This window comes from Panthera leo, chromosome E3, assembly GCF_018350215.1.
Source record: "Panthera leo isolate Ple1 chromosome E3, P.leo_Ple1_pat1.1, whole genome shotgun sequence".
Taxonomy (NCBI): domain Eukaryota; kingdom Metazoa; phylum Chordata; class Mammalia; order Carnivora; family Felidae; genus Panthera; species Panthera leo.
In genome coordinates, this window is record NC_056694.1 from 22,716,298 (window position 1) to 22,732,579 (window position 16,282).

The 16,282-nt window shown below is 49.0% G+C and overlaps 1 protein-coding gene across 1 annotated transcript in view; it reads left to right on the top strand.

The window, feature by feature from the left end:
- Positions 1-374: 374 nt before the first annotated feature.
- Positions 375-16,282, top strand: part of GGA2 (golgi associated, gamma adaptin ear containing, ARF binding protein 2) — a 34,092-nt gene continuing 18,184 nt past the window's right edge. Inside the window, exons 1-6 of the mRNA XM_042921719.1 lie at positions 375-498; positions 8,461-8,545; positions 9,682-9,757; positions 10,880-10,978; positions 13,028-13,151; positions 15,144-15,247. Coding sequence (XP_042777653.1) covers positions 396-498; positions 8,461-8,545; positions 9,682-9,757; positions 10,880-10,978; positions 13,028-13,151; positions 15,144-15,247 — 591 coding nt within the window. The 5' untranslated portion in view covers positions 375-395. The remainder of the gene's footprint in view (positions 499-8,460; positions 8,546-9,681; positions 9,758-10,879; positions 10,979-13,027; positions 13,152-15,143; positions 15,248-16,282) is intronic.

Consider the following 16,282-nt stretch of genomic DNA (forward strand, 5'->3'; position numbering starts at 1 on the left):
CCCCGCTGGTTAAAAATACCCCCAAACTATACCGAGTTTATCTGAAATCAAATTTAAGTGAGCGTCCTGCATTTCATCCGACAAGCCTACTCCAAAAGGAGGAGAGCGCGCAGGCCTCGCGAAGTTGGCTTGATGGGCTTTGATCCCATTGCTGGTCGAGAAGACCGGGCGAACGAAGCCCCGACAGACGGGAAGCATCTTGGTAGGATACCTCCCCGGGCCCCTAAGACCGCAGGGAGGCGGGGGCCGGAACGGTGGGCGGGGCCTCACACTGCCCCGCCCATCACGTGCCAAACCCGCGCCTGCCGCGTCGGCAGCCCCGGAGCGCGCCGGACGGCGGCGGTGGCAGCCAGAGGGGAAGGGGTGGCAGTGGCTCGAACAGCGGGGTTTGGGCCATGGCGGCGGCGGCGACGGTGCCTGCGGGGGCCGAGGCCGCGGCGGGGGCGGAGTCGGCCGAGGGGCCCCCGGGGCCGGCAGCAGCGCTGGAGCTGTGGCTCAGTGAGTAGCGGGGCCGCCCCTCGGCACGGGCCCAGAGCCACACGTGAGGCCTGGCTTCCCGCCTCCCCAGGCCTTTCTTCGGAAGCGGCGGCGGGCAGGTGGCCGCGGGGAGGGGGCTGGGCTGGGCCGGGGTGCGGGGATCGGCCCGGGTGCGGCGCGGCGGGCCCGAGTGTACGTGCTCTGCTCCCTGCCACTGCCCACCATCACTGTCGTCGTAGCTCATAAACCTTAAAAACGTAATGGCTAGCGTTTGTTGAGCTTTTCTTTTGTGTCAAGTACACTGCTAGAAGGAGTTCAGCCTTTGTTAAACCTCATTACGACCCCAAGAGGCAGCTTCTATTATTAACCACGTTTTGGAGATGGGGACGTTTACACTGAACAGGACTGGTCTTATTCGTGCAAGCCAGGCAGCCTCTTGCGGTCTCTTTGGAGCTAGCACAGATCGCTGGCTGGCTGCGGTCGTCAGTGTCAAAACAAGCCCTTTATACCTTTTGCGCGTGTTTACTCTGGCCGGACTTACGTGTACGGTTAGCTTCACGACAGCCCTCGGGGGTAGGGGTTGTTATGTCCTTGTGTTACCGATGAGGCATTGAAATTCAAAGAGGACAGAGACCGTGCAGCTTGTATTGGGCTCTGCTAGGTGCTGGAAATTCTCTGAGATGCATAACACAGGGCCCTTGATCACAAAGACATTGTTTAATGGGTCCAAGCCCACAGTAAGGGCACCTTGTCATTACTAATGGACATTGGGGGTGGGAGTCCACAGTGGTGGTAGGAGTTGATCTGTTTACCTGGGGATTGTCACAGCAGATCTAGCATTTAAGTGGACAGTGTAGGCAAGAACATCTCTCAAGCACAAGAAACTGCATGTGCAAAAGCTGGGGACAAGAGAGTGTGGAGCATTCTCGGAACCAGTAGTTGGTAGTGCTAGAGTGCAAAGCCTGAAGAACAAAGCCTGGAAAAGAGGCTGCAGGGCTAATTGGGGCTTGTATGCTGCAGAAAGGAGTTTATATCTTATTCTGGGGTGGGGTTGGGGTGGAGTTTTCAGCTGGAGAATCTGATCCGGTACACCTATTAACAGCATTACCTGCAGTCATGTGGAGCCAAACTGGTTAAGGAGGAGAGTAAATACAAAAGGTCTTTCGGTAGTGTTGGGGGGCTGAAGAAGGACAAAGGCATTGGGACTGACAGTAGAAATCATTAGTAGGCACAATCTGCAGCCTTGATGCATTTAAATGGAGGCAGGAGACCAGAAGAAGTCTGGGGTGGATCTCTGGGTTCGGACTCGGGGTAACTGGTTGGTTAGAAATGACTCACCTGTGAGGAGGACTTGTTTAAGATGGAAGGAATGGTTGAGTTGTGGAGTTTGAGGTGCAAGTGGCACAGCCAAAAAGAGACCTTCTCCAGGCAGGTGGTCAGCTGCAGAGAGGGTAAGAGCTGGAGGCCAGTGTGGGAATCTTCAGTTCATTGACAGAGGGCTTGTCCAGAGCAGAGGTTTGCAGATGGGGCGTGGAGAACCTCACCATTTAGGAAGCAGGTGGGGAAAGCAGCCTGACACGGGCAGAGCGGACACAGGCAGGGGGAGAGCTGGGAGGGTGGGGAGCCACAGATCTCAAAGGAGGGGTGCAAGTTGGTAGGTAGCTTTGCTGCAGAAAGATGGAGGTGGGTCAGGCAGGAGAAGGGGGAACGTTGAATTTGGCAACTAAAAGGTTACTGATGAGGCATCTTTGAGTTAAATGGTGGGGACAAGCGGCTAATTAGGTGGTGGAGAACATGCCTAGACTGGAGTTGCCAAAAAGAGAGTCAGGTGGGCTGGGTACAAGGATGGCTGTCAGCTGACCCCGTACAGGAGCTAACAGGATACAAGACTGCCAGAGGAGGGGGTTCTTTAGCCCCAGACGTTATAGGCTACTGTCCCAAAGGTGCTGGATCTTCTAGTTTTTCAGGTAGAGCTAGAACCTACATTTTTATGTAAAATCTCTTGAGTTTTGAAGAGTTGGCAACTACTCTGAAACATAAAGTTTGGTGTAGGGAGAGAGAGTAGCCCTGGTCACTAGCCTTTTTTTTTTTTTTTTTTCCTTTTTTTTGATGGCCTTTGTGAAAGGAAGGAGGGAGGGTAGCTAGAGGGAATTCAGGTGTAAAGGAGATCTTAAAAGGAGAGCGGCACTTGTAAGCCCCTCTTTAGCCTGTTGTTCCTTTGAGGAACTATCCTTAAATTCCAAGTCCAGTGCTGTAGCTCCTGGCAAGGGGCTTGAAGATGCTGTGGGAGGTCAGAGCCCGAGCAGAAAGGGGTGATTTGGCTTCGCAGAGAAGGGCACCTTGTGTTTTTCTGAATGTTTGGGGAAGGAGATAAAGATGATTACACATGCAAATAAGTTTCAGTATCACTGCCCCCCGCCATTCCCTGCTGAGTGTTGGGGGCTGCAGTGGAACCAGGGGATCCAGGAACGAAGTGGAGAAGTTTGGGAAGGGAAACAAAAGGGAGCCCACCTGTATGGTTGAGAACAGGGTTTCTCAACCTTGACATCGATGGCATATTGGGCTCCATAACAGTGTTGTGGGGCCTGTCCTGTGCATTATAAGATGCTTGGTAGAATCTCTGGCCTCAATCCATTAGATGCCAGTAGCACACACCAAAATGTCCAGATAAAACCAAAAATGTCTCCAGATATTGCCAAATGTACCCTCGGGGAGAGGGGCAGGATCACGTTCCTCCTTCACACTTGAGATCCTCTGAGTTTGGACCTCCAAGTGTTGATTGGACATCAGAAATGTTTGTTCTAGTCTTCGTGGTTGTGTGATTCTCCACCTCTAGTAGGATCAGAGGAGGCAAACTACGGTTGAAACTAGATTTGCTGGGGATGCCTTGGTGGCTCCGTCGGTTGAGGCTGAGCATCCAGTTTCAGCTGAGGTCATGCTTTCAGGGTTTATGAGTTCGAGCCCTGCATTGGGCTCTCTGCTGTCAGTGCAGAGCCCACTTTGGATCCTCTCTCCCTATCTCTTTGTCTCTCCCCTGCTTGCGCACGCGTTCTCTCTCTCTCCCTCCCTTTCTCTCAATAAACATTAAAAAAAAATAAAAACCTTTAAACTAGATTTGCCGGGATGGGGGAGTGGGGCACAGTGGACTTGGTGCTAAGGAAGGACAAGGAGGTGCGGGCGGGGGGTGATGGTATGGCAAGGACAGTATAGCTGCGTTCCCTGAGTCTGGTCTGGATGGAGGAAGAAGTCACTTTAGCTGCAGTCTAATGACTGCCAAGTTCAGGTCACTAACAGATCTGGCCTCAGCGGGCAGGGCAGCTGTGTCTCAAAGACGGGGATAGTAGTAACCTGTCCTTGTTAGAGTTGTTAATACATGTGAAACACTTAGAATAGTGCCTGGCATGTAGTGTTAAATATTATTATTATTAGTGTTTTCAGTTGTGAATGGGAGAAAACTCACTCATATTGGCTTAGCAGAAAAAAAAAAAAACAAAAAAAACTTTGGACCTAGAACTGGGGAGGAGTAGTTCTCCAAAGGAACATCAGGAAGCTGTTACTAGAAGCTTATACTTTAAAAATACAAATAGCAGGGGTTCCTGGGTGGCACGGTGGGTTAAGGATCTGACTGTTCATTTCGGCTCAGGTCATGATCTCGAGGTTTGTGAGGTCGAGCCCCAGATCGTGCTCTGTGCTGATAGTGTGGAGCCTGTTCGAGACTCTCTCTCTGCCCCTCCCTCACTCATGCTGTCTCTGCCAAAATAAGTAAACATTAAAAAAAAAAAAATGCAAATAGCGGGGCACCTGGGTGCCTCAGTTGGTTAAACGTCTTCGGCTCAGGTTATGATCTCACAGCTCATGAGTTCGAGCCACATCGGGCTCTGTGCTGACACCTCACAGCCCAGAGCCTGCTTTGGATGGATTCTGTGTCTCTGTCTCTCTCTGCCCCTCCCCAGCTCATGCTCTGTCTCTCAAAAATAAATAAACATTAAAAAAAATTAAAATACAAATAGCAGCTCTGTGCATTCCGTAACCCTCTACCCTCAAATTTAATTGATTTTGGTCGCTGTTCCACATGACTGCATAGATACGTCTCATTTTGTTACTGAAAACCTCTATGTCCCTTTATATGGATATACTGTAATTGATTTAACTCACTGCCCTCTTAGTGGGTCTTTTAGCTTTTTGGCCAGTCCCATGCTCTTCCAACCAGCACTGGGGCCCCTCGGTCTCTAGGATGGTAGCTGCAGATGTGCTGCCAGGGGCTGTTTGCCATCCTCTGTGCTTAAAGTGGGGTGCTCGGTAAATCCCTTTCTTCCTTCCACCTGGACCTACCCCCAGGTGATGTATCCTGTCTTCCTTCCAGCCCCCCTTTTGTGCCTCTTTTGGAGTCTGGGGTGGTCAAATTGCAATCTATTTATATGCTCCCAGCTTCTGGCGGGCTGAGCTCCTTCTTTATCTTGGAGCATGGCATAGGAGATTCCTGTGGTGGGTCTCGGTACCCAAGACACATCCAGTGTGCTTGGTTGAATGACCACTGGACTACTGTAGGGGTCAGTGGGTGCTTCCTGAAGGATTGAATGCTAAATGCTCCTTGAGGTGACTGCTTGCTTCCCCACAGCCCCAGGGTTCCCCTTTCTAGCACAGGCTGCTCAGAGCGCCAAAGTCATGACTCTGTGGTTGGTTGGCAGCTGGTGTGAGATGATTTGCCTTCTGATTTGGTCACTCTTAGATGAGCTATTTCACTCATGGCTGGAGGGCTCAGCTGTTTTCTTAATACCTCTCATCCTGCAGCAGGCTTGAAATGGATAGAAACATTGCTTTTATTAAGCAGATAGATGGTGGTAGTGTTGTTTGTCCTGCCCAAGTGCCAGCTAAATAAACCCACTAGGATGGCCCCCGGGGGGACTGTGGCAGTCGTGAGAAACAGAGAAGGGGTTCTTTGAGTTCTTCCTTGGCCATGCCCTGCTTGCCCCCAGCCACTCCTTGGGGCAGATGGGTATCCTACAAACCTGGGTCAGTGCCATGGCCTGATCAGACCCAGCTGATGGTCCCCTGGGGGTCTTTTCTTTGGAGCTGCTCGAGGCCTCTGAGATAGCTTGACAGGCCAGCATTATGTTTTGGGAAACCCAGTTGTTTCAGAACTGGAATACCCATCTCCTGGAGTCAGAAATATGTCCAGCCAACTGGTCAAACTGTGTATAGCAAAGGGTGAATCATTCATTCATTCAATAGATCTTTGTGCCGATTACTGTTCTAGGTGCTAGAACACGTGACGGTGAATGAGACTCATCTTCTTGCTTTAGGGAACTGATGACTTAGTGGTGAGAAAATCGAAGAAACTAGTTCCCAAAGAGGCCTTGTCTCTGTCAAGGAACTGAGTTTACCTTGAGAAATGTTGGGGCCCCGGCTTGGGCCAGACCTGAGACTGAAGTTCCGTTCCTGTTGTTTTCCAGTTTTTGTGGCCGGGTAGGCTTCTTTACCTGTAAAATGGTGAGATGATGGTGGTGTTCTCCCTTCTGAAGATTAGAAGGAAGGGAGGCTTGGAAAACACTCAGCCTGGTGTATGACACGTAGTAACTTCTTAAAAAAAAAAAAAAAAGAAAAAGAAAAAGCATCTAATACTATTATTGCTATTATTTGGAGGCTGGGATAAACTTTGAGGGAATCCTCATGATACAAATAAAAAAGAAACTCTTACACTGTATAGATCTAGCTGCGTTGCCTTGGCTAAGGGTTTGGAACATGACTTAATTTCATAGAAGTATTTTCTTCCTTTGGAAAAGCTGGTGCCTGTCTAACTCTTTTCACTTGGTGGTGGGGGTGGGGAGATGCCAGAGGAGGAAAGCTGGATTCTGTAGATCTCTGCCTCTGGGTCCAGTTGCATGTTGAGGTCTGAATGCCTGGAGGCGTCAACCTTGACCTTGTAGTGAACTAAAACTTCAAGAAGCTTAAATAGGGCAGAATTATTTTAGATGAGTCACACCTCCTTAATCAGGATCTCCGGAGTCACTGCTTTAAATAATTTATTTCATGAGTAATTATTTTGTGCCTTTGAGTAAGACATTGTACTAAGCACTGCAGGGAATATATGGCTTTTGCCTTCTAGAGTATTTTTTTTTTTAATGTTTGTTTGTTTATTTTTAATTTATTTATTATTTAAAAAAAATTTTTTTTTAACATTTATTCATTTTTGAGACAGAGACAGAGCATGAACGGGGGAATGTCAGAGAGAGAGGGAGACACAGAATCTGAAACAGGCTCCAGGCTCTGAGCTGTCAGCACAGAGCCCAACGCGGGGCTCGAACTCACGGGACTGCGAGATCATGACCTGAGCCGAAGTCGGATGCCTAACTGACTGAGCCACCCAGGCGCCCCTTGTTTGTTTATTTTGAGAGAGAGAGAGCTCAAGTGGGAGAGAGGCAGAGGGAGAGAGAGAGAATCCCAAGCAGGTTCTGTGCTGTGAGCATGGAGCCCAACGCGGGGCTTGATACCATGACCATGAGATCATGACCTGAGTCAAAATCGAGACTCAGACACTCAACCGAGTGAGCTATCCAGGCACCCAGGAGAGGATTTTCAAGATATAGCATAGGGAAAGAGCTTTGAAGAGGAACAGGTGAGGGAATGTGGGCATTGCCAGCCAGAATGGTGTTAGCGTTTTGAGTCTTACTGTTGAGGTGGACAGACACATGACTTCCACATGACAGAAGTGTGACTGTCGTCAGGAAAGGTTATACTCTGCTTGACCCTGGGATCTTTAGTAATTGGAAGGGAGGAGAATCTCGGGGGCTAGAGCAGTGGGAGGAGGTTTTGGGAGAAGGTGGAAAGTCAGATGGGCCTTGAAGAATGGGGTAGGATTTTGAGGAGAGGAGTAGAGGGTCAGGCAAAAGGAATAATGTCAGAAACAGGACCCTAGAATCAGCCTATTGTAGAGCTTGAAAGATCTTCTCTGTCAGGATCAGGAAGGTCTTTCCCTGGAGAGGTGGGTAGGCCCCAGGGAACTGGACAGGAAGGAGTTGGGGTGGCAGTTAGGAAAGCCTAGGACCGAGGCCTCCCAGCAGCTCCTTTGTGAGAGAGCAGAGCCTGGTTTAGTCTGGGGCGGGACACGCGTGATGGACACGCTTTCTGGGCGACCAGACAGGAATCCTAGGCAGCAGCAGCAGGAGAAGAAGCTGCTGTCATCCAGCACCAGGAAGGTCAAAGATCGCCCCTCCCCTCAGTGGAGCATGGTCTTAAGTTAGGCCTTCTGATAATGCTCCTTCTGGAGGTGTCTCTGTCTGTGCCCCCATGCCTTCGACGCTTAATGTCCTCAGATTTCATCCAAATACTAATGTCCAGTGCAGGGGACCCTAGCATGATTGGATCTGGGGTCCCTGGGAATGTGTAAGTTTATGGAAAGCAACAGCATTTTAAAGAGTGAACGTGAGGAGGTCCTTTTATTAGACCACACAAGCCGCTGTTACGTGGAGAAGCTTCTTACATAGGATGCTCAAAAAGCATTTCAGTAAGCTGAGGGTTAGTTTGAAGGGTATTGTTTTTGAGGAGACGGTGGGATGACCAGGTGGAGCCACCTAGAGACTTGTGGTATGTTCTACACTTAGTTCACACAGTTCAGAAACTTACAACTAACCTCCCAGATTCTGGCCCCTGCTCACACTCGTTGCAGGGCCAAAGTGGGGAAGTCCTGACGGGAGGCATGAAGGAGGCACACACGGGCCAACCCCTGCCCCGGAAGTAGAGTCTCTTGTAGGACAAGAGCTTTTGTGTTCATTCAGTCAGCAGATCTTCACTGCAGCCTCATCATGTGCCAGACACTGTGCCTGATGGTGGCCAACCGCACAGCCAGGGTCCTGTCCCTTCAGCTCTCTGCCTGCGAGTTGCAATCCCCTGCAGGAGTGATATCACAGTCCTTGGCTGCCACTTTATTTGCAGGGGGGTGGGGTGTATGTTTATTTTTATTCTTTATTTTTATTTCCTTGACAGATAAAGCCACAGACCCAAGCATGTCAGAACAGGATTGGTCAGCTATCCAGAATTTCTGTGACCAGGTGAACACTGATCCCAATGGGTAAGGTGACTTTCACACACATATACACACACCTCAGATAAGGGGGATACCTCAGACTAAGTGCATGTTTTTGTCTCATGGGTCTGTTTTACTTAAGAGAAAGAAGGTAAGGCTCTCTTTCCTTTTTTTTCCCCTCCGTGATCTGAGAACACTTTTTCCCAAAAGTCATGTTTTTCTGTTTGTTTGTTTGTTTTTAAACAGAATAGTCCACTTGTAATTGGCAATTATTTGGAAAGAATTTTAGTGTTAGAAGACACTACTGTTGAGGAGACCTCTAAATGTTACGGGTAGGATGTAGCAAGGTTATGTAGCAATGCAATAGAGATCAGTGTGTTCTCCATAATTTAAATGTCATCTTTCTTAAGAATAAGCAGGAAAAGGGTAAGATTTTGTTGATTTCTGTTCCCAAAGCATCTGGATAGGAACTGAAGAATCAAGTCAGTCATCAGTTGTTTAATCAACGTGTTGCTGAATAGTCAGCATTTGGAAATGAGTGAGAAGTTTTATCACACTTTCTGCTCTAGTGTTTATTGAGCATTTGTCATCTGACAGACAGGGTCTATACTGCTCGTGACCTGGTTACACGCAGATCTGGCCCTGGGTGTTCAGCTTGCACTTTTAGAGACGTTAGGGGTGGGTTGGCTATGGGCAGGATGATGTGCTGCTGTGGACGGGAGGAGGACAGCAGGTGCTGTCACTGCAAGAAGGGTGGGTAGGGGGTTGGTCTCCTTAGAGGCACGTGGGTGTGCGGGGTGTGAGTCAGTCCACCTCTGCTCTGGGACCTGTGCTTCTGGAAGAGAGGTGACTCGACTGAGCATACTCAGCCATACTGGTTGGTTTCTTCCTGTCCGCCCATAGCCCAGGTCTCTCTGTTTTCCTTTATTTTATTTTACTAAAAACTTTTTTTTTCAATGTTTACTTTTGAGAGAGACAGAGTGTGAGCGGAGGAGGGGCAGAGAGAAAGGGAGACTCAGAATCCAAAGTAGGCTCCAGGCTCTGAGCGGTTAGCACAGAACCCGACATGGGGCTCGAACTCACGAACCGTGAGATCGTGATCTGAGCTGAAGTTGGACGCTTAACCGACTGAGCCACCCAGGCGCCTCTCTCTGTTTTCTTTTTTCTCTGTTTTCCTTTAGCCCAACCCATGCACCCTGGCTACTGGCCCACAAGATCCAGTCTCCACAAGAGAAAGAAGCTCTTTATGCGTTAACGGTGAGTTTGGCTTGCCCCTTAGCGTAAGCTTGCCTGTCGTGACACTAGAGAGTGCTGGACCCCGGTCGCATTTCAGTGTGGTGGAGAGCATCTAAGAGGGAGTTCTGGGCTCGGGTTGCCCCATCTGAGGTCTGTTTCTAGAGAGCAGCATTGAGCCCGCTGTGTGGGGAGAAGAGAAGGTTTTATTTCCTTTTGTCTTCCGGAGACCAGGGCTGACAAGTTCAAGTGCCACATGTACCAGGGCCTGACAGGTCACATAAATGAGTGAGCCGCGGGGTGAGGACAGAAACACAGGCGAGGGCCGCCATAGCACAGGGCCAGCTGGCTGCTGCGAGGTGTGAGTCTGGGCCCAGAGTTGCTAGAACTTTGTTTTCCAAGAGAAATTAGAAATTCAGATTTTTAGATGAATTCTCTGAATTCATCGATATTTGTAACTAATTTGAAATGTGAAACAGTAGTGTGGACCAAAGAAAATATGTGCAGGCCCATCCTGCCATGCTGGTGTGAGATGAGCTGTGAAGCCAGCAGGCAGCCTTTGGCTGAACAGCCCTTGTGCTTCACATACCAGATTCCTGCCTCTGAGGAGGAGATGATTCTCTAGCCAGTTTCATCTGCCCAAAGGGTCTCCTTAAAAGGTGAGGAGGCCTCTGGGTACATGTCACCAAGCTTCTGCCTGGGCACAGACCTGATGGTTACAGTGAGATCAAACAGGTAGCATTTTTTCCTTAGTCTGAAAATGTCACCCTTCCTCAAACTTCAGTGTCTTTGTAGTCTTTTTTTTTTTTTTAATTTTTTTTTAACATTTATTTATTTTTGAGACAGAGGGAGACAGAGCATGAACAGGGGAGGGTCAGAGAGAGAGGGAGACACAGAATCTGAAACAGGCTCCCGGCTCTGAGCAGTCAGCACAGAGCCCGACGCGGGGCTCGAACCCACGGACAGTGAGATCGTGACCTGAGCCAAAGTCGGACGCTTAACCGACTGAGCCACCCAGGCACCCCTTCAGTGTCTTTGTAGTCTTGAGGAAACATTCACCATGGTTCCAGCGAATGCTCGTCAGATTTGAGATGAGTCCTGAAGCCGGTGGTTTTCCCTTCTCATGGGGGTCCTGTGTCTGTGCAGGTGCTGGAGATGTGTGTGAACCACTGTGGGGAGAAGTTCCACAACGAGGTGGCTAAATTCCGCTTCCTCAATGAGCTGATCAAAGTGTTGTCCCCAAAGGTGAGCACCGTGGGCTTGGCCCTGTTCCCTGTACTGTACCTACCCCCATCCTTCCACCTCTTGTCCCCTAGAGGTACCTCTTGTCCAGAGGTAGCCCTGCTTACAGCGGAGCCTGCCAGCCTGTCTCCAGTTTGTGACAGAGCCGAGAGGGGATATCCTGCACGTGACAGCTTTCCTCTTTGTTGGTTCGTAACCTTCAAGGGAGCTTCCCAGGTATAATCTGAAATCGGCCTCTGCACGCAGGGCAGGCAGAGCAGAGAGAGGCCACTCCAGGTTGGTAGGTGGCAGGGTTAATAAGCAGAGGTTTATATAGAGGTCTTAAGTGGATTCAGTCAGGTGTCCTGTGTGGGTGTTGTCCATACCACATCACTGTCTCGCGACTGTCCGTATTCCGAGGACAGCGGAGGGGCTGAGAGATCTTTGATTGCCCAAGTCCAGCTTGCAGGTCAGCTGGTGGTCACGTCTTTTCCGATGGCCTTCCCCAAGCCTCTCCAAGGTCTAGGATGCTGGTCATGTTCATCAGCAGTGCTCTGTCTTTGTCCGTGTCTTCACGTTCTCCCTTTAAAGATGGCCTTGTGGTGGTGGCTTGGAGGGGTGAGGAACTCAAGCTTGAGGACAGGTCGTTTTCTTTCTTTCTTTCTTTCTTTCTTTCTTTCTTTCTTTCTTTCTTTCTAAAAATTATTTATTTATTTTAAGTTTGCTTATTTTGAGAGAGAGAACAAACATGAGTGGGGAGGAGCAGAGAGAGGGAGAGAGAGAATCCCAAGCAGGCTCCATGCCCAGCGCGGGGTTTGATCTCACAAACTGTGAGATCATGACCTGAGTTGAAATCAGGAGTCAGACTCTCAACAGTTGAGCCACCCAGGAGTCCCTTGAGGACAGGTTTTTTTTTTTTTTTATGGCAATGGCAAGAGATACCAGGTGTGGCTTTAAGTTTTATGTCCCTTCTTGCCTGTCCTTGGCACCTTTTCTCCTGGCCCCTGTCTTAGCAACACCATTCTTGGGTACCTAACATTGATGGAGCCCTCCTTCGCTACTTCTCAGCAATTCTCTGATACCAACTGTGTGTCCTACAATTTAATTCATTTCAGTTCTGCCACTAACTACCCAGAGTTATTACATACCTTACCTGTGAAGGGCGCAGTCCTACCTAGACTGTGCTGCCTACTTCAGATAGCAGATGGGGTCTCAGGTGTCCCCAGGCTACTTCCTCTGCTCTCTGACCAACTGCAGATTCAGGGGTTCCCATGACGCCTTCTACCAGGTTTCATAATTCACTAAAAACACTCACAAGAGGTAGGAAAGCACTGTACTTGTTATTACCCTTTTGTTATACAGGATATAGATGGAAGAGCTGCATAGACCAGGGTCTTGGAGGAAATGGGGAGCAGAGCTTCCCCACCACCCTCCTGGTACATCACGTGTTTTAACCAGGAAGCTCTCCAGACCTCGTTTTACCTGGAGTTATGTAGACATTTTGATTAAATCACTGGCCATGACTGAACTCTCATCTCCAGCCCCCTTCCCTCCTGGGGGTTGGGCTGGGGCTGAAATTTCCAACCCTCTCATCACATGGTGGGCTTTTCTAAAGTGGTCAGTCTCCCTTGAAACTAAGTGCTCACCATGAATGGTTAACATACACTGAGGTGTGGTTCAAGGGGGCTCATTATGAATAACAAAAGATATTCCTGTACCTCAAGAAATTCCAGGGGTTGTTGAAACTGTGCCAGCAACTAGGGACAAAGACCAAATATATTCTTTTAATATTCCATACTTGCCTCATTCAAAAAATGAGTGTCCCCGGTGGCTCTAATCTAGACCAGTATATGGTGGGTTTAATTTTAGCAGTTCTGGAGGGTGACTCCTTGAAACCCAGAAGGCACCCTGGGGCTGAGTGCCAGGGAGTTTGGCCTCTGTTGCCTCACCTCTCAACCAGCCATGGGCAGCTCGCTTCCCTGGACCTCAGCGGCTACCTCTTTAGTAGTAGCGTGTGCTGGCTGGTCTGCTCAGTCCTTTCCAGCTTTCTAATTCTTTCCTTTTTATTTTCAGTACCTAGGGTCCTGGACCACGGAAAAAGTTAAAGGAAGAGTCATTGAAATACTTTTTAGTTGGACAGTCTGGTTTCCAGAGGATATCAAGATCCGAGATGCTTACCAGATGCTGAAGAAACAAGGTTGGACTCCGTTTACATTGCATTTCCTCTTCACAGAAGTATTCTTGCTTTTTTTTGGTGAAAACTGGACATTTTGTGTAGGACAGTAGAGACTGAGACAAATAGGTTGTTTTTTGTTTTAAGATTTTATTTTTACGTAATCTCTGCACCCAACGTGGGGGCTCGAACTCACAACCCCAAGATCAAGAGTCGCGTGCTGTACTGACTGAGTCACCCGGGCATCCCATAAATAATTTTTGCTCCCTGGCAATGGACAGACCTTTCCTTCTCGTGGGCAGGAGTTGAGCTAAGTTTGAGACTATTGTTGCTATAGCTACTCTCACTATACCGGATTTTAAGTTCCTACAGTGTTAGCTTGTGTTTAGTGTGGGAGCTGATTTGCTAGAGTTTTCCTCTGTATCTGCTCCATCCAAGCATTAGGTCTTCCTTTTTGCTCTGCGCCTCAGAGAGGGTTTTATTCCAGATACTTTCCTAACAGTCAACTGCTATTACTTGTTACCCAGTGCCCGTTAGCCTGGTGGGGGCAGGCACCATCATTCTCCATTCTGTCTAAGCCTCTGTCTTCAGTGGACATTGTGTCCCTGGGTCCCGGCAGGACCTGTTCGTGATCCTGCCCCTCCCCCAGGGCCACAGGGTTTTCTTTACTGTTCCTCAGCTGTAGTAAGTTTTCAGCACTGCTCTAAGAACTCCAGGGCTTATTGTCCTTCCCCAGCAGTTGAAGGTTCTGGAAGGAGAGAGAAGAATTTAGGTGGGACGTCAGGCCTTTCCCATTGTCTTTCCAGGAGTGCGGGTGAGGGCCCTGGAGAAGAGCCTGTTCCTCTCATGTTACAGGCCTCAGAGGTTGTGTTCTCTTGCTGGCGTATGCCAGCCTGTAAACCATTTAGAAACCATTTTATCTGAATTACTCACATTGGTGTTGCCTTCCCATTTTTCCTCAGATTCCAGGGTGTGTGTTGCCTTGCAATCTCCACTCTGGTGGATTCAAGAAAAGTGGTAGATTTATAGCTTGTCCGAGGTTGTGTTGGTCAGTGTTGGAGGAGCAGTTCATGCCTTTCTGTGTCCTGTGCAGAAGCTGGGAGTCTGTAGGGCTCTGTACAGGAGGGAACCTGGATTCAGGATGGACTATCTTTTCCTGTCAAACGTACTCACTGTTTTTATTTATTTATTTATTTATTTATTTATTTATTTATTTATTTAAAGTTTATTTTGTTTAAAAAAATTTTTAAAGTTTACTTTTGAGAGAGAGAGAGAGAGAGCATGCACACGCGAGAGAGCACGAGTTGGGGAGGGTCAGAGAGGGAGACACAAAATCTAAAGCAGGCTCCTAGCTGTCAGCACAGAGCCGGACGTGGGGCTTGAACTCACGAACCATGAGATCATGACCTGAGCCAAAGTTGGACGCTTAACTGACTGAGCCACCCAGGCACCCAAAAGTTTATTTATTTTGAGATTGAGACAGAGACAGAGAGAGAGGAATGAACACAAGTGGGGGACGGGCAGAGAGAGAGAGAATCGCAGCCAGGCTCTGTGCTGTCAGCACAGAGCTGGATGTGGGACTCGATCTCATGAATTGTGAATTCATGACATGAGCTAAAATCCAGAGTCAGATGCTTAACCAACTGAGCCACCCAGGTGCCCCTGTAGTCACTGTTTTTAGAAGTGTCAGATCTTACAGTAATTTCTGGGCCCTGGGAGGTTTATGTACTTGCATACAATGATCAGTATTTTTTATAGCATGAGGCCCATGGCCCACTAGCCCTAGGGTCTGGCTCTGTTCTCACTTAGTTGGCTCTGATGCCCCTGTCTTTGTGCTCCTTCCTTGGAGTCTCCTGAGGGGGGATGCAGAGCCTTGGTCATACCCTGGGTGTATTCCTTTAAGGTCATTGACAGTGTTTTCCCAGTGGGACATCAGGAACTGGGGGTTTCTAGACTTTATGTGAAGTCAGTGGGTACCCATATCCATATTGTAACTTCATGAATTGCGTGTTTTAGGGATCGTAAAGCAAGACCCTAAACTACCAGTGGATAAAATTTTGCCTCCACCTTCTCCCTGGCCCAAGAGCTCTATCTTTGATGCTGATGAGGAAAAGTCCAAGGTAAGGAGCCCCTCCCTGACCTTGGTGACTGACCTGAATCTGATCGGACCCCTTCCTGTAGAGACTCTCCTGAAATATCCCCTGGAATGTGCTCTGATCCCTGAACCAAAGTGTGGGGGAATGTGGGGAGGTGCATTAGTGAGTTCTCTCTGGAGGAGGCTCTTAGAATAAGGTGACATAAGGTCTGGATGTTTTCTTCATGGATGGGCCACATAGTAAAGCCACGTTCTTTGTGCTCTCCACCTTATCTGTGCAAGCATTCCCGAGGGAGACAAGGTACAAAAGGATGACCCAAGTGGGCAGTGTGGATGATCAGTCGTATCCAGCGTATGTGTGGTATTAGGGGAAGATGGTGGAAAGAATTGGTTACATGTTGGCTCAGCTCTTTTTCTTTAGTGCCAGTAAGCCTGGTGCCACCCGTTTTCCTTCTGCCACTGCCTCCCATAATTTGTTGCTCCTCAGACATCAGTAAGGAGTGGGACAAAGACCTAGGAATAGCGTCAGAGTGCCTCTGAATGGGGAGAGGGCCCTGGAGCACTGGTGGTGCTTTTGGTGATTACTATTCTCAGTCACACACAAGGTCTGGGAAATGTAGTACCAGGAAAGCTTCAGGCCGTGTGTGAGTCCGTAGTACGCGCTGCCTTCTCACTGCACCCCTCAGCTGTGCCCTTCCCTTGGACTTAGATGTTCAGTGGCCATGAGGTCAGAACAAGCAGTGCCAGGTTCTGGGCTGCCTTTCTCTTTGGCCTTTCTCCTACTGATGCCTTACAGTTGCAGAGGGGGGAAGACGAAGGATGGCACAGACTTTGGAGAAAGATAGAATCCTGTGTCACCTCGGGCAAGCTGCTTATACACTCTGGGCATCAGTATAGCCATCTTTAGTGCCATCAGGGACGACCGAGTGACTCCCACGTCCAAGGCGTTCTGCTGGGCATGGGGAGTAAAGTGAACAAGATCACCGAGGTCTGTCACATCACAGAGTACATGGCCCAGGACAGCCTCAGTGCTAGTGATATTTTGGGCCAGATCGTTTTC